Source organism: Muntiacus reevesi, chromosome 2 (assembly GCF_963930625.1).
Source record: "Muntiacus reevesi chromosome 2, mMunRee1.1, whole genome shotgun sequence".
Taxonomy (NCBI): domain Eukaryota; kingdom Metazoa; phylum Chordata; class Mammalia; order Artiodactyla; family Cervidae; genus Muntiacus; species Muntiacus reevesi.
This window is the reverse complement of record NC_089250.1, coordinates 65,791,505-65,816,021: the sequence shown is the minus strand read 5'-3', so window position 1 is coordinate 65,816,021 and position 24,517 is coordinate 65,791,505. Positions and strand designations below refer to the sequence as shown.

Sequence of the window (24,517 nt, the reverse complement as noted above, 5' to 3'; positions counted from 1 at the left end):
TCCTGGGGAGAAGCTAGGAGTCCAGGTGTAACTGCCCAGCCTACAGTTCTCCTTTGCTCTGCCAAGGCACTGGATTTAGCCCAGAACCTAGAAGTACCAGACCCACCCTATTTCTGGATCTCATCATCACAGCTCCCAAATACTGATCTCTCAAGGACCAGGCACTATTTATCTGCCGCTTTATGATTCTGTCAATCTGTGCTTTACACATTTTGAGGCTAATTTATGAGGGGCATAGAGGTTAGATTCAGGCTCCGTGTAACTTTTTCTGAATTGTTATAAAGTAATTTTCCTAGTAATACTTTCTGCCTAGCAGGTAAGTGCTCTAGTGTTCCTCTGTCCTCTTCTGTCCCTTACATCTTTGTATCATGTTTTCAAAGCATCTTTTGCAGAGCTTGCAGCTATACATGTTTTCTAAAACTAACCTTATTTCTCGTTTTTCTTTTGACAGGCCTATTTATACTTCCATTAACATACTTGAACTCATTTATACCACTTTGTTTTGTACTTTTAAAAAAGGAACTTATTTGGCTGCATTGGGTCTTAGTTGCAGTGGATGGCGTGGGCTTCTCTAGTACAGGCTTAAGTTGCCCCACGGGATATGGGGTCTTAGTTCCCCAACCAGGAATCAAACTTGAGTCCCCTGCACTGGATGGCAGTGGACCATCGGGGAAGTCCCTATTTTATTCTTTTCATTAACTAGGCTACCTCTTCTCTCCACACCACCCACCTGCAAACTTTTCTTATACTATTAGACTTGGATTTATAAGCTCTGTTCATAATCTCTTTGAGGTTTCCCTTGCTTCATTAGTATTACCTATTCAGGGAGCTTATTCCAGGTTCCTTGCTCCATGAGAGCCCAGGCTACATCTCTCCTTAGGCATTTAAAAACATGTAGTCTCTACCCATCCCGAGGGCTGATTTCTCTATCTGAAACTAAGGCCTGCCTCAGTGCCAACTCGGCTTACCAGTCTGGCTTTGATTTTCATGTTCATTTCCGATTTCCAAGCTTTTCCATGATATCTATAATTCTAAGGTTAGCATGACAACTTTTTAAAACTCTGCTTTATCCCACTTTTTGCATAACTTTGTAGGAGGTTCAAGGGGGTCTTTCTGGGTCAGCTTATACAGACATGTTTCCTGAAATCCTTAGGTGATTCATTCATTAGCTCATTAATCCTACAGGATAGTCAGGTGGTAAAGAATTCGCCTGCAATACAGGAGACCCTGGTTGGATTCCTGGGTTGGAAAGATACCCTGGAGAAGGAATAGGCTACCCACTCCAGTATTCTTGCCTGGAGAATCCCCATGGACAGAGGAGCCTGGTGGGCAGTCCGTGGGGTCACAAGTCAGACACGACTGAGTGACTAAGCACAGCACAGGATAAAAGGAATTACTTTCATTTCCTGGGCTTCCCTGGTGGCTCAGCTGGTATAAGAATCCGCCTGCAATGTGGAAGACTTAGGTTCAACTGCTGGGTTGGGAAGATCCCCTGGAGAAGGGCATGGCTACCCACTCCAGTATTCTGGCCTGGAGAATTCTATGGACTGTATAGTCCATGGGATCTCAAAGAGTCAGACATGACTGAGTGATTTTCACTCATTTCCTAAATGAGGGGATAACTATCTGTCACATTGTTCTCCTTGTTTCACATTATTTCAAAGATTTTTACTCCTTAAATCCCCGATGAACACGAAGGTAGTGGTTTTTTTTTTTAACCTACACTTTTAGTTAGAATAATGCTAGCTTCTGAACAAACAAGGCCAAAGCTCTCAGTGGCTTAAACAGTAAGTTTATTTCTTACACACTGAAGGATGTGCAGGGTCTCTGCTCCAAGCAGTTGTTTAAGGACTCAGCTTCTTCCACTTTTGGTTCCACGCTCCTCTTGGACCTTGGACAGCTCTCTGTTCAGCCAGACGATGGGGAAAGCGAGGCTCTTGTGGGAGGTTTATGGAAGCAGCCCTGCCTGGATGTTGTGCATCTCTTCCGTCCGTATCCCACTGGCCAGAAATCAAATGGCTACATGTGCAACTGTGAGGGAGGCCGGGAAAGTGGTGCAGCTGTGTGTCCAGGAGGAAAGGAAGATGAGTTTAGTAAACCACCAGTCTCTCTGCCTGTATTTTTTAATTCTCTGTTCTACTGTTTTCTAAATATCTGGAAATGATTTAATCACAAGGATCTATAATGATACATTTCATCTCATCCATTTAATCCCTTAGGTAAGCATAAAATAATCTGCGCGTGTTGTATGAGTTCAGTGTTTTCATTTCTTGGTCAGGTGTTCTCTGCCCATCCTTAAACACCTATTTTACCCTTAACTTCTATTTTCTTACCTTTTCACCTTTGTCGCTTTGGTAAAACTATTTCCCAAGATGCCCATGGAAGGGAGAGGGGGCAAAAAGGGGGGACACCCCCATCAGGAAGCAAGGCCCTGATCACCCTGGGTGGCCACTCAACCTTCGGAGCTGCCCTGACTCAAACCCAGAGCCAGGCTGACCCTGGGCGGACTCCTCTGATCCTGGGCTTTCCCCTGCCACAATGCAGACAGAAGCCCAAGGCTGGGCTACGGGAATCTATTTCTTCACGGCTGCCCTCAGATCAGTCAGCTGGAGTCTCGTATCCACTTCCTCTCCAGGAACAGTCCTGGCAGGATCAGAGGGAAGACTTCAAATGTCTCAGTAGGGCTCCCTGGCTTAGGGGAAGTATAGACTCCTGATTTGTTCCTCCCACTGGAGCAGACAAGCTATCCTCAAATTGCCTTTGTTCACAGATTTGGTCAGTCATCCAACCAGCTGGTTGCTCATTAGAAACCCTGCGAGCCCTGGCACCCTCCGGGCCCAGCCCTGGGATGTGCATGCTCCAAGCTGAATGAAACCGGCCTCCTGCCCTTGGAAACACTTTCTGCCTTACAGTCTGTGAGACCACGTGGGGGCAGAGAAGAAGCTCAAGGTATTGTGATGAGCACTCTGATGGTGGTCAGTGCGAGGGGCTGAGAGGGGTGAGGAGAGGTCGCGGCAAGCTCAGCGTGAGGAGTTAAAGCGGGAGAGCGTGAGCCCAGCCTCAGCACAGCCCCGACCCGCCTCAGTTCCGGGCTACAGGCACCCCGAGCAGAGCTGGCTGCACCTGTTCCTGGACCTACGCTGTGTCCCAGCTTACCTGCCCAGTCAGGGTCCTTCCTCAGCAAGGCTGGATGTCCAGGGCACTCTTTGCATCTCACCACTGCTCTTCAGGCCATTTAAAACACTGACTGTGGAGAAAGACCCCCAGGGCCCTCAGCAGCTCACCCAACCCCTCTTCCTGGAAGCATCGTTATGAAAACCTCTCCACAGAGGCCGGTCCTGCCTCCTTCGCATCTGTCCTTTCTTGTCAGCTCACGCTCACACTCTCATCCGCCCCCAGGCCCAGCTGTGCACAGCCAGTGGCTCCCTGCGAGGCCGTGGGGCATCTTGAGCTGGCCTGGGTCTGCCGCCTTCCCCTCCACCACTGCCCCTTCCTGGTCTTCAGGTCAAATCCCTGGAGAGCTGGAGCTGCAGGTGAACTGCATGGACAGACTGGTTCTGAGGAGGCGTCCTCAGCGGGGTGGCCCAGACGCTCCACAGGATTTAAACGCGTGAATTCTGGGGCAAGGAAACTCAGGGGCGTCCTGGGCTTAAGTACTGGGTGTGTTTGAGAGTTAAAATTCTCCCCAAGTCATCTCTGGAGAAGAGAGGGGTTATCCATCCATTTAAGATGAAGCTGCAAAGGTCCAGGGAAGATGAGGTTGTGGCAAAACTGAAAAGGCAACACAATGGACCTTTTCCAGTCTATTTCTTTCTTCAGGAAGGCCTGCAAAGTTACGCGGCCAGCAAATTCACAGGGACAGAAACTTCTTAAACTGTAGGAAGGCCTCACACAGTGGAAAAGTCTCCAGCAAAGGAAGGATGAAGGATGCTGGCAGCCCCACACCTGCCCATTCAGAAGCCGACGCCAGGCGGGCCCTCAGGGAGTTGACTTCAGACAATCTCGTTTCCCTCTTTGGGCCCCTTTCCCTTATTTCTCAGCAGAAATAACAGGAGGAGGAAAATATTTCCAGTCCTGGAGAGTTTGTGGGTGATGGTTCTCGAAGTGTTATCTTCTTAGGTATAGATGAAAGAACGCCACCTGCTGGGCATTCACAGTTTTGGAATCAATTTACAAAACTAGCTACACGGACAATATAGAATTTAAGGGATTAAAAAAAAATAAAAACAAGAACGAAAACGGCTTTAAAATGTAGCAAGAAGGACGCCTGTGTACGCAGTCTGCACACCTTTGCCACCGTCATGTTCATTCACTCTCATCTGTTGCTGCAGAAGCGAAGCCTGCGGCTCATCCACGGCCCAGCAGAGACAGCAGCTCCCAAAGCCTGCTCGTCCCTTCACTGCAGGCGCCCCAGAGCACAGTTCCGAGGGCTAACTCCTGGTGGCCCTTAACTGTCCTCCCCTGGAGAAACCCATCTCACAGCCAAATGTTCCCAGCAGACTCGGGCCGCACAGAGCTGGCAGAGTCACTGTCCCGACGTGGCCCAGGTCCCTGGAGGGGCCCGTCCGCTATGCCTGCTCGCCGGCCCCGCCTCCGCTGGCCCCCGAGCCCTTGCCGGATGCCTGGGCCTCTGCGGAGCGCGAAGCCTGCTTGGGCAGGCGGATGGGGACGTACACGTTGGAGGCACAGTGCTCCCTGAGGTAGCCTCCCCCCTTCTCTTCGTAGTCCTTCCTGGTGATCCAGACGTCCTCGTTGTCCAGGTGGTCCAAGGCCCAGTCGCGAGCTCCGTACCAGGCGTCCAGCACGGGGTTTGAGGCCAGCTGAACCTGGAAGACGAGCAGAGCGGTCACCGGAAGGGCATCTCCCATCGGTTTCTAAGGACTGAATGTGTAGCAAGGCTGGCTACAGAAATGCACACACAGGAGGGCCCCCTTTGATTCCATGACGCGGCAGGACGATCTCTGCACCCCTCAAACAGAGCTGAGCTGAAATGCCCCAGACAGTCCAAGGAAGGACACAGACATGCAGAGCGCACCACGACCGACCTCACAGAGTACGGGGTCATCAGTTACTTTATCCACGCAACCCTGGGCGGGGCGAGGGACCCGCTGCCCGCCTCCTGCCCCTGTCGACCACAAGCTGTCAGGTGGAGACCGGGAAGACCTGGACCTGAGCCCCTCTGCCCGCGAGGAAAGCAGAGGCTGATGCGAGGTGGCTCTGGCCATGGTGGCAAATGAGGCTCAGAGGACGTGAGGGCAGAGAGGCTGTCCTGGGCTCGGTTTCCGCTGCTTTCCCAGGAGCAAGACTGTGGTCAGCAGTCCCGGGGGTGCTCCCAGTGAGGCTGGAGCTGACCACAGGGCAGACCGCCGTCCAACTCAGACCGGGCTCCTCTTTCCTGGAGTCGCCCGCCTGACTTCCCACCTCCTCCCCACCCCCTCCCTCCACCTCCCATAGAAGTCCCAGGCTGGAATGGAGGTTTGGGAACTTTCTGAAGTAAAGGGCCGGAGGAATCAGCACAGATGGCGGAAGAGGAGGCAAGGGACCTGCAAGAAAGGACCATCAACAAAATCAGGGTCACGAGAGCCCCGGCCACTCTGGCGTAGGAGTGTCACTGACGGGACGAGGAGGCGCTCGTTCTGCTCCTTGCACCAGGCAAGTGCCCACGGCTGAGGACCACGTGTGGAGTCTCGGCGGGCCCTTCTAGCGACTTGTGGGGTCCAGCATGTTCTCAGGGGCCCTCAACACAACAGTTGATGTCTATCACACGCAGGCCCTGGGCCTGACGCGCCCTGCATACTGAAAGCTGGGAACGGGTGCCAAGATGACCCCCCTTCTCACTGCTGCAAAAACTGGGGTGTGGCAAAACTCAGTGATGGTCGTGCTGGAGTCAGGACCCAGGTCCAGAGACCACCGCCTGAACGTACGACACGTCACATGGCACGGGGCGGGCCAAGCCAAGCCCCTCAGCAGGACACACAGGCTCCGTACCCCATGCGCCCTGCCAGCCTCTCCAGCACACGCCCCCACCCTTCACAGCCACTCTCGGTTGCACACCCCTCAGCAAGGTTTTGGCCCCCAAGCCTTTGCTCCTGCTTGTTCCCCACCCCACCTAATCTGGAACCCATTTCTCTCCATCCACCCAACTCTCTCCATCCCACCCCCCGGCCTATGTGACAAACACCTCCTTGCCCTTGGAAGGCTCACTTCCAAGGAGCCGTCCCTGAACTCCAAGACCCCTAGGTACCCAGGACATCTCAGCATCCTGAGATGACTGGTCCACGAGGGGAGCTGAAACCAAGTCTCTTAGTGATCGGGAATTTGGTTAAGAAATTGTGGGGTACCCCCACCAGACAGTTGCTTTTAAAAGTATTTCAGATGAATAATGACATGGGGAAATGTTCCTGGCAGGTTAAGAAATTCAAGTTACAAAAGCCATGTGTAGAAAATGTGTGGAAGAAAGAAAAAACCTCCTCAGCCAGTCCCCTCTGCCTATGGCCCAGGGCCTGGGTGAAGGGAAGGCCTTAATCTCAATGTACACTCTTTTTAAAGAAAATAATTTTGGTAATAATGAATCCCATATGACGCAGGGCAAGTGGGGCTGTGTGCCACAAATACGGAAGCCTGTAAGTCTAAAGCCCATGCTCCACGACAAGAGAAGCCACTTCGATGAGAAGTCCGTACAACACTAGAAAGGAGCTCCCGCTCACCGTAACTAGAGTAAGCCTGTGTATAGCAATGCAGACCCAGTGCGGCCAAAGTCAATAAATAATTTTGGTGATAATTTAAAAAAATTTAATTAATTCAGCTGCACTGGATCTTAGTTCCAGCACGTGGAATTTTTCATCTTTGCTGCCGCACGTGGGATCTTTAGTTGTGGCATATGGGATCTAGCTCCCTGACCGGGGATCAAACTCGGGCCCCCTGCACCAGCACCATGGCGTCTTAGTCACTGGACCACCAGGGAAGTCGCTCAAGGTACACTCTTGTGTACTCTCTAAATGTGTACTGTATGCAGGTCTTCCTTTGTCAATGAAATCAAAACAAAGAAGTACATAAATTATGATTTCCATCTTGCTTTAAAAATCTGAAGAACAGAAGGAAAGCCACGAATGTGTTAACAGTGGCTATCTCTGGATGATGGAATGACAATTTTTCTCATTTACGCTGTACTTCTTTTGCAACCCAGAAAACAAACAATAAGGTTATTTTCAAAACAGCTGGTTACATGGACAATTGGTACCTGAAAAGAAGACTGAAAGGGCCTCATCTCCAGCAGCTCCTTCTCGATTCTGACCTTCATCCCAGGATACATCATGTTCCCACCAGTGAGGAAAACGTTCTGAACCAGCAGCTCTTGAACATCCTTTGGGTACCTGGGGATAAAACGATTCTACTGCTATAGACTCTCCTACTTGAATACTGGAAGAGAATGTGGATGTGGAAATGTGAGCTCTCAGTACAAATCAGAAAACATCCACACAAAAGTTAAAACAAAACACTTTCCATTTTTCATTTGCCTTTACAGAATGAATGTCAAACAGCTAGCTAAAACCTTAATTTGAATGGTCAATCCATTTCCTTAGCATTATGCCTTTCTAATACATGTTTTTTAAAAATTGACTTAAGTGAGGATTGCTTTAAATGCATTTAGATGAAGTCTGACAAATTTATAAACCCCAGCAACCACCACCACAACCAAGATACAGAACATTTCTATCATCCCCCTCTCCTTTTGAGGACCTCCCTCTCCACTTGTGCTTTTTATTACTAGTTTTATCTTACACGTTTGATCATTTTTCTACTCACTTTGAGACAAAACTCAAAGTTATTCAAACAAAGTAGCTGCAATCACTTTTCTTCCTTGCTAGTTGTTAAGCTGCCATTCTGTTTTAACCAACAGCAACTAGAAGACCACAAGACTGTGTTCCCTACTTGTCCCACGTGAATTAGGAAAACTCACACTGCAGAATCATATCTGTGGGGAGAGGCATGTTGTTATAGAAATGTAAACTCTTAAAAAATAAAATGCAAGGTGGGAAAAAAAACTAAGTTCTGCTTGTTTTTAGGGTGATTTAGAACCACTAGTGTGCAATGATGTGAAGACTTTTAGAAAAGTCAGTGTACATATATTATCATGTTGCCCAAATTTTTAAAAGACATTCTTAAAGCTCAAGTATATATACGCCGAGCATCTACACTGAAAAAAAAAAGACAGCCCTAACTCTGTGCCAGGCCTGGTGAGAGAAAAAGACACCTTCTGAGCGCAGCAAGTCAATGAAAAAGAGACGCCCGGACATCAGCTCCACTGTTCAATGCAAAATTCAAGGGAATGGTTCAAGAAAACAGAAGGAAAAGAAGATCCAGGCTCACCTGTCCAGGATATACTGGAGGGTCTCTGCTATGCCAGCCTGCTCCTCTCCAATGAGAGATGGCTGGAAGATAATTTCTGGAGCTCGAATTCTTTCTGTCCCAACAAACAGCTGATGATATGCTGCCAAGTTAAACACGGGCTTTAAAAACCCAAAGTTTAGAAGATATTTTTAGGCCATAAGAACAAACATCCCAGGTGTCAGATTCCTCAAATTGCATTTCTCATTCCATTATAGCTTTGTTCATGGCAGAATAACCTCTCCCCCCACTCTCTTGATGTGATGATTTCATTTTTCTACCTTCTTTAACCTCTGGATGATAAACTGCTACACATCTCCATCATGAAATGATCCGTGAGATGCAGGAAAGAGACTGGGTAGAGAGCAGCAGCAGGCAAGGCTGGCATTGGGAGACCAAGTCTCTGCCAAAACCTGGCTCAGCGCCCAGTCCCTGCACAGCCAAGACAGCCTTCTCCCAGGTGTCTCAGCCTCACGTCCGTGGTTGCCACGGTGGTTCAAGAAAACAGAAGGAAAAGAAGGTCAACCACCTGGTTGCCACGGTGATGGCAGAAACATGGACCCAGATGACGATGAAACATCATAACACTGGCTTCAATTTAAATAAAAGCATTAAAAGCTACTCTTTGGGTCTCAAAGTCCCTGGCTACTGGTCCAAATGCTCCCACCAAGCAGACTATTTCTCACAGTTTCAGAGTCAGTGCTGGAACCCCAATCAATCACCGAGGAGGAAAAAGTCCCTGACCCTACAAGCTTTTAGAGCTGGTACTCGCCCTTCTAGAAAACTGCACTGGGATTTGCAGCTGGAGGGGGGAATATTCCTAAAGAAGGAGACTAGACCTGACTGGTCATTCACGCCAAGCTTCAAAGTATAAGCAAGGTCGAGGCTACAAGAGGCCAACCTGGACTGCGGCCACTGGCTTCTCCACTTCCGGCGTCTCCTCCGAAAACAGGGGCTCAAAATCGTTGATGTTTTCCACATCTTCCAGAGACGGCTCGAGCTGCTCCACGTCAGGAGTCTGAGAAGAGAAGAAACACAAGAAGACAGAACCTGTGATTTAGCGAGCCTTAGCTCTGTGAGTTCACGGTCACCAAAAAGAACTGGGATCTCACCCAATGTCCTGAAAGTATGTCCATACATAAAAACAATGACAATTTTTCTAAACTATTGAAAAAACAAAACAAAACAAAAACCTGAACACACATGAACACAAGGTTAAAAGACTAAAAAAGCCAGAGATGGATTTTGTTCATACCCCCTATCTTCCCCACTGAGACCAGTCTCATCAACTCCCACCTTCTCAAGCCTTCGGAGGGGGCCGCTCAAGTCTGCCACCACAGAGAGGACTGTCCCACAGAGACTCCAGACATGAGGGGCTCAGGATCCAGCTCGTCACCTCCCTAAGCTGGTCCACGCGGCCTCTCACCCCAGCCGCAGTGACTGGAGAGAATCTGGACTCGGAATGCTCGGATCTGACTCCCAGCTGCGCTGCTTCTAGCTGTTGACCTTGGGCACATTTCTCCCCTCGTCTCTGTCTCAGTTTCCTTATTTATAAAACGGGAATGAAGACAGTACTTGCGGAATCGTGAAAACTAATCAAGACGACACTTGCACGGCACGGGTCTGGCACAGGCCCCGTGTCCTGCTATCATCAGTAACTGTCGCTCCCGAGTGGCACCAGCTCTTTGTTCCGACCTTGGATGTCTGTCCTCCTCCACTCCCACGGACACAGACAAGCTTCAGGTCACATTGGTTCCCTCCTGGGTGGAGCCATCCCATTTTTATCCTGTCTTCCCACCTCTGGTCTTGCCTCTCCCTAAATCCATCATCCTAAATGCCACCAGTTATTTTCCTAAAATAAAATCTCAGATTATGCCTGGCTCAGCACACTCTGAAGGCTCTGTCTGAAGGATACTATCCAGGCTGATAGATAAAGACTGTTTTAGGCGGCCACGGCCTCCCTTCTGGCTTCATCTCCCACACTCTCCACGTGGGATGGGCCCTGCTCCCTGCATGTATACTTCTTTCCATATAAAATGTCCTTCCCTCCTCATCTGGTATCTACTGAAATCAAATAAATCTTTCAGGGCCCAGCTCAAACATCCCAGTCCTTTCTCGTAACTCCATCTGAGGACTTCCCTAGTGGTCCTATGGTTAAGCATCTGCCTTGCAACTCAGGGGATGTGGATTCCATCCTTGGTCAGGGAACTAAGATCCCATATGCCGCAGCGCAACAAAGCCCCTGCAACCACAACTAGAGATCCCGTATCCTGGCAACTAAAACCCAATGCAGCCAAAGAAATAAGTATTTTAAAAAACAAACAAAAAAACAAACCTGCATCTGCATTCCCACAGACATTTATTAATAGCATCACATTTGATAAAGGTTATTACAGTCTGGGGCTTCCCCGGTGGCTCAGACGGTAAAGAATCTGCCTACAATTTGGGAGACCTGGGTTTGATCCCTGGGTCGGGAAGATCCCTTAGAGACGGGCATGGCAACCCACTCCAGTATTCTTGACTGGAGAATCCCCATGCACAGCATATTACAGTCCTGAGTATGGTTCTAGAGCCCTAGGTTCTGAGGTACTGAGGAGGGAAAGGATTGTATCTTAGTCACCTCTGTGCCCCCAGCCCCTGGCAATCATGCCGAGCACTGAGTGGTGAGTCCCCGGGATACACCCTTAGATTTCTCTAGAATAAAGAGGACTGTAAAATGTCTGGGTTTTAAAGGCTTTTTCTGTATTACTATAAACTTTCATATCTAATTGTATTCAAAAGCAGTCACCTTAAAAACAAGATTTCTTAGCTTCACCAAAAATTGTAAAACAAAAACAAAAACAAAAACAACAAAAAACCTTTTCCTTATCCTGATTCATATGATTCATAGAGAAGAACAAAGCTGGTAATTTCAGTGCAACAACGGGCATCCCAGAGATAACTGATTTCTCTACCATGGCTGGCTTCTCTCCCTCTTAGGGTTTGCCAGGGTCCCCAGGTGTACTGGGTGACAATTGGGAACATATATATAGGCTGTTCTTTGGGAACCGAACAGAACAACAGTTTGCCAAGGCCCATCAGAGAAAATGCAGTGTGGTCCCCCAGAACAGCCTTGAGCAGCAGAAAAACAGAGACCAATTCAATCTTGACTCCTCAGGGAAGAGAACTTTCTATCTTTGGCCCACTATGCTTTCCAACAAAGAAGGGTGCTAGTGAGCTGCACTCCCAACCATTTGCAGTGATGGAAAGTGAGCATCTTTTAAATACTCCATGAAGAATGCTAGTAGGACTTCCTTGGTGGTTCAGTGGTAACGAATCCACCTCCCAATGCAGAGGACACAGTTTGATCCCTGGTCCCAGAAGACTCCACATGTCACAGAGCTGTGTGCCACAACCAGAGAGTCTGTGTGATGCAGTGAAGATCCTAAGTGCCGCAGCTAAGACCCAGGGCTGCCAAATAAATAAACATTAAAAACAAGAATGCTAACAAAGCCTACTCCTTTACAACATCCTCACTGAATACCTGCAGTGAGGGATGAAATGGATTGGTCTGTAAGAAAAAATGGATTTTTACAACACACTGGAAGTTTAAAAATTTAGCTGTATGAATCCAATGCAACTTTCACCGCTTAGATGGCATTTCAGTATGAACTGTGGTCCACACAGATTTGTTCTCTCCATTGTAATGGAACTGTACAGTTGGAAAATACAATAAATACTTTTTCAAAGGTAGAACTGGTTGGCCAGTGTTGTGGCCAAATTTAGCCCATGAATGTTACTGTAATTGATCTAATCTTTAACAATCTCCCTGACTGACCGTTAAGGCTTTGGGACAGACAGATTCATCAGATCTGTTCTACTACGTAGGAAAACCTTTTAAAGTCCAACAATTCAAAATCTCCCCAAGCCCAGAGAGGTTTGAATATGTACCCTCAGGTCACAGGAAAAAGTAGGGACTTAGTAAGTACCTGCTGAATGAATGAAGAGAGTGACTGAATCAGGGCATATAACAAACACAGAAAAATGAACAAAGAAAAGGAAAAACTAGCTCCCCAACTGCTTGGGAATCACATCTTCACAGTTATTTGATTTCTTTTCTATTTAAATCTGAAATCCTCCATGTGCATGTAGCTCAGTGGTTCATCTCTGATATAAAGATGCTGACACCCTGTGGACATGTTGATAAGCATGATAAAACCAAGTACAGATAAACAAACAAGAAAGGCAACGTGAACAGAGGATTCAATGGTTGGATGGCACAATCAACTCAATGAACCTGAGTCTGAGCAAACACTGGGAGGGAGTGAAGGACAGGGAAGCCTGGCGTGCTGCAGTCCATGGGGCCGCAAAGAGTTGGTCACAACTGAGCAACTGAACAACAGCAGCAACAATGTGGATCCGGACCCCAGTCACCAACGGCTCAAACCTGAAACACAGATCTGGAACGTGGGAGGCACGCTGGTTCTCCTAAAGCTGATCTGGGATGCTGTGTGAGACTAAGACGGAGGTCAAGACCCCTTCAACCCCGACCTCAGTGACCCAGTATGCTGTGTCTAGGAAGTCTGACTCAGGATCTGCTCGGTCAAACATGCACGCTCACAGCCAGTCACTGTCCTCATGTGATCTACAGCCTGTCTGAGAGGTGGGGAAGGGGAGGGTGAGATCAGGAGCCGTGAGAGCCGGCCTCCAGCTGAGACAGTGATGCAAAAGCAGGCTGCCTGCTGAGCCAAGGACAGCTCTGAGGCCCCTGATGAGCAGCAGACTACATACACCCAGCGGCAAACTGAAACTTTCCACAGGACTGTTTCTTTTGAAAAGTAAAGGCTTTAGAATTTAAAGTTGACTTAAAAACAAAGATCAGTAGCTGGACTGGCTAACCCTGCCCCGGAAGTATCACAAGGCAATGAATAAGTACCTTTATTTTAGAACTCTAGAGATGACAGATCCAGCAACAAGGCAGCCACCTACTATCACTTTTGTCCAATTCTAGAGAAAGTGAGACAACCAGAGACCTGTGACTTGCAGGCAGCCCCTTCCACACGAGCCCAGTGCTAGGGTTTGATTTACCCAGGGCCCTATCTCAGCCCCACGCACCCGCCTGCCCTTTCAGCCACAAGAATACTTATTCACAGTCCATGGGCAGGGAAACAAAAAGGAGACAAAAAGAAGATCAAAGAGTTAGTTTTAGTACCTAAGGAAAGGCTGGTTTTTAATCAACCCACAAATATCTTTTCAAGGTTTTAAAAATAACACTTATTTCTTAAAAGTTAACATGTGCATAATAGGAAATCGAAAAACACAAGAAGCAAAAAACAACGTCACTCATAATCACAAGTCGTTTACCATCTGATGTGTCCTTCTGGGTCTCATTTGTATATTTCCTATTGGGCCTGTAAAAAACTCCCAGACTAGGTGTGAAGTGAGATCCCTGTCCTTAGGGAACACTGAGATGGAAAGGTGATGAATGAAAGAGTAATCACTATATATTTAATAAGAGATGAGAAGAAAGTTGAGGCGTATATGATGACCCAGGAACCATCAGTGGGGCAGGCTCACGCTCGATGGGCCACACGACTGGTGTGCATATGTTCTTGCTTTTCTACTCGCACACGTCCCCCTCCCAGGGAGCCAGAGCTTTACCGGGTAAAACCCCTCGGGTCGGCACTCCAGTTGGTACAAGGCCAGTGCCATCCCTGCCCCCATCTGTGCCCCCAGACACATCAAACACCACTCTGTTCTCTTTGCCACTCTAGTCTGGTCACAACCCATTTGTCATCAGCCTTTCCTGGACATTCCTCTGTCCTAAGAAAGAGCTATCCTCTCTAACAACCCCTGGAGACCTCCCTCCCGAGGCCCCAGTACCTCTGGCTTGCTGTCCACCACGTCCACCTCGAGGCTGACTTCTGTCTGAAGGATCTTCTGCTTCGCCTGCTCCACTGCGGCACTGAGCTTCTGGATGTAGGACTGCAGCTCCTCCGGGGAGTCCATGTTCAGCTCTATCAGGGCCTTGTGAAACTGATCCATCTGGCCGTCCTCCAGAAGCTCCTGCAAGCGGAGCAGTCACAACCCATCCTCAGAGATGCGCATCGGGGCAATCATGCCCGGGAAAGAGAGAAGAAGCTCAGAAGCTGGACAGACAGGAAGAACGGCGGGCGAGGGCTCCCGGAGCCTGCCCCTCCACACAGCCTGCCCCGTGAAGCTTCGCGCCGTGGCCCTCCTCCCCAGCCATCTCTGGGCTCCCATGCATCACCATCTCAGCACCACCTGAGCAGGTAACACTCATCTGTGCGGACAGAAGTCAGAAATGTGAGCTTCTGGGAGGGACAAGCTGGGAGAGCTGCTAACAGGAGACTGCGGGAGGTTCCTGGGCTGCTGGCAGTGCTGTATTTCTTGATCTGGATGCTGCTACGTGGTGCATTTCAGTGGTGAAAATTCACTGAGTTGGACCCTTAAGATTTGTGCGCTCTGCATCATGTGTGCCACGCTTAAACCAAGAAGTTAAAATCAATCAAAGGGGACTATAAGGATAAAATACATCATCAAGGCCAAGTCCACAGCTCTTTCAGAAATTCCTGCTGCTACAATGTCCTCCACACATCTCTACACAGATGATCCCTCCTTGACCTCAGGGCAGGGGGGGACTGAGACGGCTGATGCATCTCATGGCTGGGGCAGAATCTACAGGAAGAACAAGGCGGGGACCCACCCAGGGGTCTGCATCACCTGCACATAGAGCAGCCGGTCCAGCCGCTCCTGATCCAGCTGCAGCTTCTCCTCCCGCCGCCGGGCATTGAGCTCCTGCAGCCGCCGCAGCTGCTGCTGCCGCCGCTCCTGCTTCTCCTCAGAGGTCAGGGTGCTGCCCAGGAGCTTGCTGGAAAACGGGAGCTGCATCTTGTGAACGTTGTTCTCATAGTAATCGGGGCACCGCCATTTCTGCAGCTCTTCAAAGGAAGTGTTTCGGAAGTTAGGAGACAGGAACACCATTAGCGCTGAGATTAGCAAGTTGGGACCAGGGTTTCAGGTGCAGGGGAAGATGGAGGAAGCATGCTCCCCCCATTTCTGAACCCACCCAATTGACAAAATGCAGCAGTAAGACCTGGACACGATGCCAACACACCTGCTCTGAGAAAACTGGTAAATAAAACTTTTCAGATGGAAAGGATATCACCTGGAGCACCAGAAATGAAGGAAATGCAACTGAAATGATGAACAGACTAGAGTAACCTCCTCTGGAATTCTTTAAAATATGTTTGACAATTCAAAGTAAAAACCATGACAATGTCTGATGGGCTTCCCATGTATGTAGACGTGACACGGAAGACGAGTCCAACACAAAGGAGGAAGGACAGGGGCCTCTGGAGTGCTAACATCTCCAGGTTCCACTGAAAGTGGCGAAAAAGAGACCCTAAGACTGAAAAGCCTGCTAACTGTCATCTCTTGAGCAACCACTAAAACAAAAAACCTACACAAGAGACTGGTGAAAAACACAATCGATAAATTAAAATGGAATGCCAAAAAACTGGTGGACCTAAACCCAGACTCAAGAGGGATTACATTCACTGTAAATGGTCTTAACTTATCAGTTAAAAGATAGAGACAGAAAGAAGGGATTTTCAAGGAAAGGACCTGTTAGAAGACTTGCTTTGAATATAATGTTTTACATAGACTAAAAGGCCAGGGAAAAAACCACCACATAAGCACCAATCAAAAGAAAGCTCAAGTGGCTATACTAAATCCAAGCAGACTTCAAAGCAAAGAAAATTGCAAGGGATAAAAAAGAACATTACAAAATGATAAAAGATCAATTTGCCAAGAAGATGTAAAAAAGGATGACTACATAAAAGACCAATTTGTCAAGAAGACATAAGAATCCTAAATGTGTATCTAACAAAAGAGCTTCAGATACTTGAAAGCAAAAACTGACAGAACTGAAAGGAGAAACAGGAAAATTCACAATTCTCCCTGGAGATTTCAACACTTTTAATAATCAGTAATAAATAATCGGTACAGCTTGATGGACATGAAGCTGGGTTGACAAGAACTGAACAAAACCAAAAACCAGCAGAACCCGAATGACGTCACAGACTACTCCATCCAACAACAGCAGGACACACATCCTTTGCAATTGTATATGGAACATTCACCAACACAAACCAGGCCTGGGTCCTTAACCAAACCTTCACAAATTTAACTGATACCAGGGAAAAGAAGTTCTTTAACTATGATAGAATTAAAGTAGATATAAAACCACAGAAAAAAACTGGAAAGTCTCTAACACTTGGCTATATTCTAAATAATCAATGGTTGCAAATAAAAAAGGCTTGAAGGAAATTTAAAAACTGAACTCAATAAAAATGAAAATACACCATATCAAAATCTATGGAATGTAGATAAAGGACTGCTGAGAGGGAAATTCAAGCTTTAAATGTCTATATTAGAAAGAAGTTATGATAAAAATCTAAGCTTCTACCTCAAGAAACTAGGGGAAAAGGGCAAAGTAAACCTAAAGCGAGTAAAAAGGAAGAAATAATAAAAAGAAAGACATCAATGAAATTGAAGAAACTTACACCTACACCTATTAAAGAAATTGAATTCCTTCAGAAAAATAAATCCCCCAGGCTCAAACAGTTCTGCTGCAGAATTCTAACAAACATTAAAAGAAAAAAAACAACTATTTACTTAATCTTTTACAAAAAGTAGAAGAAAACACTTTTCAGCTCATTTAATAAGACCAGCATTGCCATGATCCCAAAACAAGACAAAGACAGTAGAAGAAAACTGCAGATCAATATCCCTTATGAATACTGACACAAATATTCACAAAATTTACCAAATTAAATCCATCAATATATAAAAAATAACACATAGAAACAAGCAGGGTTCAAAACCAGTTCAGTATCTGAAAAGCAATCCTTATACTCTCTTAAATGAACATTCCAAAGCACAAACACCATAGGATCATATGAGACGCAGAAAAAGCATTTCACAAAATTCAAAAACCCATTCACGATAAAAATGATCAGCAAAACTTGGAACAGAGAGGAAATTCCTCAATTTGACAAAGAGTAAAAACTCACTGTATTTCATAAAAATTCACTGCATTTCTATACAATAGCAATGAGCAATTAGAAACTGAAATTTAAAATAAGGAAAGAAATAATTTAGGCATAAATCTAATAAAACATGTACAGGATCTATATGCTGAGAACTATAAAATGCTGATGAAGGAAATGAACAAAGACCTAAATAAATGGAAAGATACATTATGTTCATGGATTAGAAGCCTCAACATAGTAAAAAATGTCACTTCTCCCCAATCTGGATTTAGCATATTTGGATTTATATTTAGAAGGTTGCTGTTTTATATACAAACCGATCTACACATTTAATGTTCTTTCAATCACATCCCAACAGAACTTTTGGTAGATGTGGACAAACTGACCCTATCATTTAAATGGACAGGCAAAGGAACTAGAATAACCAAAAGGATTGTGAAAAAGAACCAATATAAGAGACTTATCACTTAACTGAGAAGTTTTTGAGGAAAGTAAATACCAAAAAATGGAAGAGGATGCTAAAAAGTATTAAGTGCAAAAAAGTGGGCAAAAAGGGAATTCCCTGGGGGTCCTGGGGTTAGGACTCTGCGCTTTCACTGCAGGGGGCACGGGTTCCATCCGTGGCTGGGGGAAGAACCTGCACGCCATGCCTCGTGGCCAAAAAAAGCCTGTTAAGAGTGAGCAAGAGAGTCACCCTGGGAACAAATTTACGGAACACCCCCAAAGGCAGACAACACTCGGAGTTGCAGGCAGACGTCCTCCTCGTACCTTCCACGTAATCCTCGGCGATGTAACTGTGCTCGTGGAGGATCTCCTCCATGCGGCTGAGAGTGATGGCGGCCAGGTGCCCGGGATACTTCAGCTGCAGGAGCCGCTGGAGGTAGCCAGCTGCCTGGCTTCCTCCCAGGTTGATGCGCTTGCAGTTTCTAGCATCTAACCTACAACCGAGAAGTGGAAATAGCACTGAAACTTTGGCAACGTGGAGGAAAAAATATGGAGCACGTGGACAAGGGGGGATGATAATTTAACGTAGACTAATGAGGAAGAAACTGACTGGTAGGGGAAAATAAAACAGTTGGAAGGAACTTTAAGTTGCCTTAGTGTATCCTCTGACCCAACACAGGCATTCCTAGAGCACGTCCTGACAGACACACGAACATTTAACTTCCGGTAAGAGTCTCAGAAAGAAACCAGGTTCAAAGCAAAGAACGTGCTCTCGGAAGTCAGACCCTCATGTGACTTGTCATGTATTTCTCAAACTGTGGTTCCAAGGCCACGCATCCTGGAATTAACTGGGGATAACGTTTAAGGTGACAATGCCCAGGACCTGTCTGCTCCGGGGAGGGCCTAGGGATATGCACTTTTCCTTTTTTAGCAGTGCCACACGGCATGTGGGATCTTAGTTCCTCAACCAGGGATCAAACCTAAACCCTCTGCAGTGGAAACTCAGAATCTTAACCACTGACTGCCAGTGAAGTTCTGGGGATATGCATTTTGACAAGCTTCCCGGGTAGCTCCAGTGTTCCCCTCCCCTAGACACTCCACTTCTACTCATGCAAACACGTTACGTAACCACATACACACCGGCTTACTGTAATCTCCTAAGAGTACCAGGTTCCTCTCACTTGAAGTGAAGGAGAGGAGAACCAGGGTAACTTTATAAATTTTCAGTGTGAAAAAAGGAGAGGAGCTGGGCTCTAGGAACTTGCTGTGCACTGAAATGATGCCGCTATATCACACCTCACCAGCAGGTGCCAGCATAGAACACGACATGCTCCGATCTGATCCTAGCTTCCAGGTCAAATCATTTTCTCTCAATATAAAATAACAATATTATTTTTAATTTCTGCATATTCTGGTTACATAAGGTAGAAAATTCTGTATAGCAGGAGTGTTTTGGAATGCCTAACAATTGTCTTTTTCTTCATAAATGTTTGTACAAACTTCAAGAGAAATTCCCACAATAGGGCTCAATAAATTCATCAACCTTTATTTTCACTTAAATATTCAGATTGTTTTACAAAGTGCCATCTCCTACATTATCTCATTTCATTCTCAGGGTAATCCTGAGAAATCAGTTTTTCCCAAGTTTATATGTTAGGAAACCAAGTGAAGAAGTTAAGTACCTCATCCTTAGCAGGGCTGCAAACCCAGGCTTTCAACTCCTCTCCCTATTTACACACTCGCTCTATGCAAAGAGAAACCTTCTCAGGAGAGCATGATGCTGGCCTAGTCTCTCTTTCTTTTACTTTTTAACTGAAGCACAACTGATTTACAATATTTCAGGTACACAGCAAAGTGATTCAGTTATATATAACATATGTATATATGTATACTTTTTCAGATTTTTTTTCCACTGTGCTTCCATTGGGCTTCCCTGGTGGCTCAGATGCAAAGAATCTGCCTGAAATGTGGGAGACCTGGGTTGGGACGATCCCCTGGAGGAGAGCATGGCAATCCACTCCAATATTCTTGGCTGGAGAATCCCCATAGACAGAGGAGCCTGGTGGGCTACAGTCCATGGGGTCACACACTGAGTGACTAGGCAATGCACATATATATACTTTTTCAGATTCTTTTCCATTGTAGACTATTACAAGATACTGAATATAACTTTGTGTCCTACACAATAGGTCCCTGCAGTTTATCTGTTTTATATATACTGGTGTGTCTCTGATAATCCCCGATTCCCTATTTATCCTTCCCTTCCTGGCCTAGTCTCTTTGAAGTGAAAGTGAAAGTTGCTCGTTGGGTCCGACTCTTTGCGACCCTGTGGAGTATAGAGTCCATGGAATTCTCCAGACCAGAACGCTGGAGTAGGTAGTCTTTCCTTCCCCAGGGGATCTTCCCAACCCAGTGATTGAACCCAGGTCTCCCAAAGGGCAGGTGGATTCTTTACCAGCTGAGCCACAAGGGAAGCCCAAGAATGCTGGAGTGGGTAGCCTATCCCTTCTCCAGGAAATCTTCCCAACCCAGGAAAGGAACCAGGGTCTCCTGCATTGCAGAGGGATTCTTTACCAACTGAGCTATCAGGGAAACCCCATGGCCTCGTCTCTTTAACAGACAATAAGAGCCCAACTATAAAATAAGAACACATTTTAAACATGACAGAAACTACCCTCAACTTTTAAGCAACTTGGAAAAATAATCTACTACATGTCTATTAAATACCATACTTGAAGAGGTCTAAATAATTGTCATTAAAGAGCTTTAAATAAAAAAGCAAAATAGCACTTAATAAAAAAAAGTGACTCCAGAACACAACAGTCTAAATTAAATTTATTTAAACAATTTACTCAAAACATTTTTATTGCATGCCTACTACCTACAGGTACTTGTGTTAAACTATCTATTTCACTCTAAGTCAAAATCATACAATTCTAGAATTACAGATTTGTACCTCAGAGACCATCGACCCCAACCCAAGCCAGGAGGTCACAAGGACAGATGGTGAAGTGACATATCTATACTCACACAGTGAGGGGGGTCAGAGGTCAGCCCAGAGGTCAGTTCATGGTCCTGTACCTGCTCTTTCCACTCCACCTTGACAGTAAGCGCCCAATAAATGTTTCCTGAATGCTTCTCAAAACAGTACTCAAATGCCATAAGTACAACTCACCTCCCTTCTAAGATGGGTAAAATATGTGTACACTGATAACCAGATGAAATGATGAGCCCACTTGAAATCATGTTCTTTGGGTTATTGTGGTAGAAGCTGAAGAGGCTGTCTATGCCATAGGCAACCTTAGGGATCCCGTAGCACTCAAACAGAAGTTCAGACATCATCTGTCGTGAATACAGTGGGGTGCACACAGCTTCTGTCAAAACTATGGGATGATCAACACAGCCCTACTTTGAAAGAAAAGAGCAAATTGTTAGGTGCTAAGAGGATACACTTTTCAAAGCATAAAAAGAAACAAAAATCCTTATTGTAAGGGCTGAATTGGCTTTGGTCTCCAATCAAAACACCTGATCAGAAGCAATTGAGAAACACCCCTCTTCCCTGGAAGTTTCTTTGGAAAATATGAAAGCGGGGTCAGTCGTGTCCGACTCTTTGTGACACCACGGACTGTAGCCCAACAGGCTCCTCTGTCCATGGGATTTTCCAGGCACGAATACTGGAGTGGGTTGCCATTTCCTTCTCCAGGGAATCTTCCTAGGGATTGAACCTGGATCTCCTGCATTGCAGGCAGATTCTTTACCATTTGAGCCACCAATGCTCATAGTAACTTTTTTTTTTTTTGCTCACAGTAACTTAAGTCAGTTCAGTTCAGTTCAGTCCAGTTATTCAGTCGTGTCCAACTCTTTGCAACACCATGAACTGTAGCACACCAGGCTTCCCTGTCCATCACCAACTCCCAGAGCTTGCTCAAACTCGTGTCCATCGAGTCAGTGATGCTATCCAATCATCTCATCATCTGTCATCCCCTTCTCCTCCTGCCTTCAATTTTTCCCAGCATCAGGTTCTTTTCCAATGAGTCAGTTCTTCGCAACGGATGGCCAAAGTATTGGAGTTTCAGCTTCAGTATCAGTCCTTCCAATGAATATTCAGGACTGATTTCCTTTAAGATTGACTGGTTTGATCTCCTTGCAGTCCAAGGGACTCTCAAGAGTCTTCCCCAACACCACAGTTCAAAAGCATCAATTCTTCATTGCTCGCGCTTTCTTTATAGTCCAACTCTCACATCCAAACATGACTAATGGAAAAACCATAGCTTTGACTAGATGGGCCTTTGTCGGCAAAGTAATGTCTCTGCTTTTTCACATGCTATCTAGGTTGGTCACAGCTTTTCTTCCAAGAAGCAAGCACCTTTTAATTTCATGGCTGCATAGTCAACTGAAGTTAAGCCCCATCCGAACTGTGAGCCAATCATCTTTAAAACAGCTCCAGAATCCAACTGCTTCTTATCACATTCGCCATTCCTTCCTCATCTAAGTTACCATCATCCCTCACCTTGGAACTGCAACAGCCTCCTACTGATTTCCCTATTTCTACCCTATGACTCAGGCCAGTTCATTTTCCATATAGCAGCTATAGTGATCCTTTTGAAACAAAAGTCACATCCCTCTTTTGTTCAACACCCTGCAATGGCTCACCATTCCACTCATAATAAAAGCCTACAAAGTGTGTGACCTCTCTGACTTCTACTTCTACTTACTGAAGTGAAGTTGCTCACTTGTGTAGAACTTTTTGCAACCCCATGGACTGTAGCCCACCAGGCTCCTCCATCCATGGAATTTTCCAGGCAAGAGTACTGGGGTGGGTTGCCATTTCCTTCTCCAGGGAATCTTCCTGACCTAAGGATCAAACCCGGGTCTCCCTCATTGCAGGCAGATGCTTTACTGTCTGAGCCACCAGGAAAGTACCTTATAAGTAAGATCTTTTGCTTACTACTCTCCCCTCACTCTGACTATCCTCAATCAGGATTAGGGCAAACTCTTGCCTCAGGGCCTTTTCACTGGCTGTTCTGTCTCTCAAGATTACTATTCATTCAGATATTCACAAGGCTTGCTCCCTCAATCCTTTACTTTAGTCCTTGCTCAAAACACCAACGTCACCCTGAGTCCTCTCCCTACCCATCTTACTGAAAAGCTGTAACCCTTTCCTCTCCATCATGCCGTAGAATCTACTGCTTAATCCTACTGTTTATTGTCTCTCTTATTCATACTAGAACGTCTCTCCATACTAGCTCCATAGGCACAGGGGATTTCGTGTTATGTTCCCAGACATATTTCAAACACGTAGAAAAGTCCCCATTGAGAGTAGGTGCTCAACACATATCTGTTAATAAATAAATGCACTAACAAACAAACCAAACAGATGCTCCAAGAGAAAGGGGCGTTATTTTGTTCACTGGCATACCCCAACCGCCTAGCACAAGACTTACTACATACGTTAGGCGTTTAATATTTGATTGAATGACTAAATGAATGACTAAATGACAACTGGAGCGACTATCATCTCTCGGAGAGCGGAGTGACATGGGACACGACCACATCCCTCTCCTCAATCCTAACCCCACCTCGCCCGTCACCTGTGAGGAGACACCCAGATGCTGGAAGCTGTAGTCAAGCAGCAACTCCTGAAGCTCCAGGTTCACCGGCACGTTGCGGTCGAAGGGCGATCGCAGCATCCAGCGCAGCGGCTCCAAGCTGCCCAGCGCGTTCCCCACCTGCGGGCCCGCCCCGCCCCGAGCCCCACCCCGCCCGCGGGCGCACACAGCGCGGAACTGCAGCCGGGGCTCGGGGCCCGGGTCCGGCCCGGGGCACGCCCAGCCTGCGCGGGCCTGGAAGGACCCATTGTCCAGCACCAGTGGCACCGGCAGTGACCCGTGTGCCACCGGGCCGGCCTCCAGCACCGGATCTGGCGCTGCGCGGGCATCGCGGAACGGAAACACGTTTGTGGCCAGGCTAGCTGCAGTGGCCGCCGCCATCTTGAAGCGCTGCTGGCTCCGCCCCTCGCCGCGGCGTCAATCCGTTACTGTGCGAGACTCCGCCCCCGACGCAGCGTCCGCCCGTGCGGCGCGAGACTCCGCCTTCGCACAGATTCGCGGTGCCTCCAAACCTTGCGTGTTCTTGCCTTTTAATCTCGGCCGACGTTTTCACCAAACTCACCCTGGGTAGCCCAGGCCGCCTACGGGGATCCCTAGGCCACGCCCACCCTGGCTGTGGTTTAACCTCGCTCTCAACATTCGACCTGACTACTCCCCTTCGCGCTAGCCGGGACTCGGGCCAGCAAACCCCGCACCGAATGCGTAAAGCCATCGGTCCCTACCGGTCCCTTAGCTCCCGAACTGAGCTGAGCTCCGCGGGGCCCGGCGTTTCCGCCTAGCCACGCCCTATTTGCCTTGTGTCACTTTCCCTCGCCGTTGACTCCTCCCCACGTGATAACTTTGCCTTTAGTCAAGGAAACAAACTCAGGATTTAGCAGTCAGCTTGATTTCTTGACCAAGGAGTTCGCTATTCAGGCGTGTTTATTTTGTGAAAATTCATCAGGCCGTTCACTTATGATTTGTGTACTTATGATTTGTGCACTTCTGTTGGAAACGTGGTGGCTCAGACGGTAAAGAATC

At 47.0% G+C, this 24,517-nt stretch overlaps 1 protein-coding gene across 1 annotated transcript; it reads right to left on the bottom strand.

Moving 5' to 3' along the window:
- Positions 1-1,784: 1,784 nt before the first annotated feature.
- ACTR5 (actin related protein 5) lies at positions 1,785-23,907 on the bottom strand. The gene is made up of 10 exons (XM_065921998.1): positions 23,480-23,907; positions 21,064-21,293; positions 18,213-18,382; positions 15,112-15,329; positions 14,251-14,433; positions 9,290-9,406; positions 8,371-8,510; positions 7,241-7,373; positions 3,157-4,826; positions 1,785-2,060 (listed from the first exon to the last, which is right to left on the bottom strand). The coding sequence occupies exons 1-9, from the start codon at positions 23,876-23,878 to the stop codon at positions 4,569-4,571; spliced, it is 1,848 nt and encodes a 615-aa protein (XP_065778070.1). The 5' UTR covers positions 23,879-23,907; the 3' UTR covers positions 1,785-2,060; positions 3,157-4,568.
- Between the last annotated feature and the right edge of the window lie 610 nt (positions 23,908-24,517).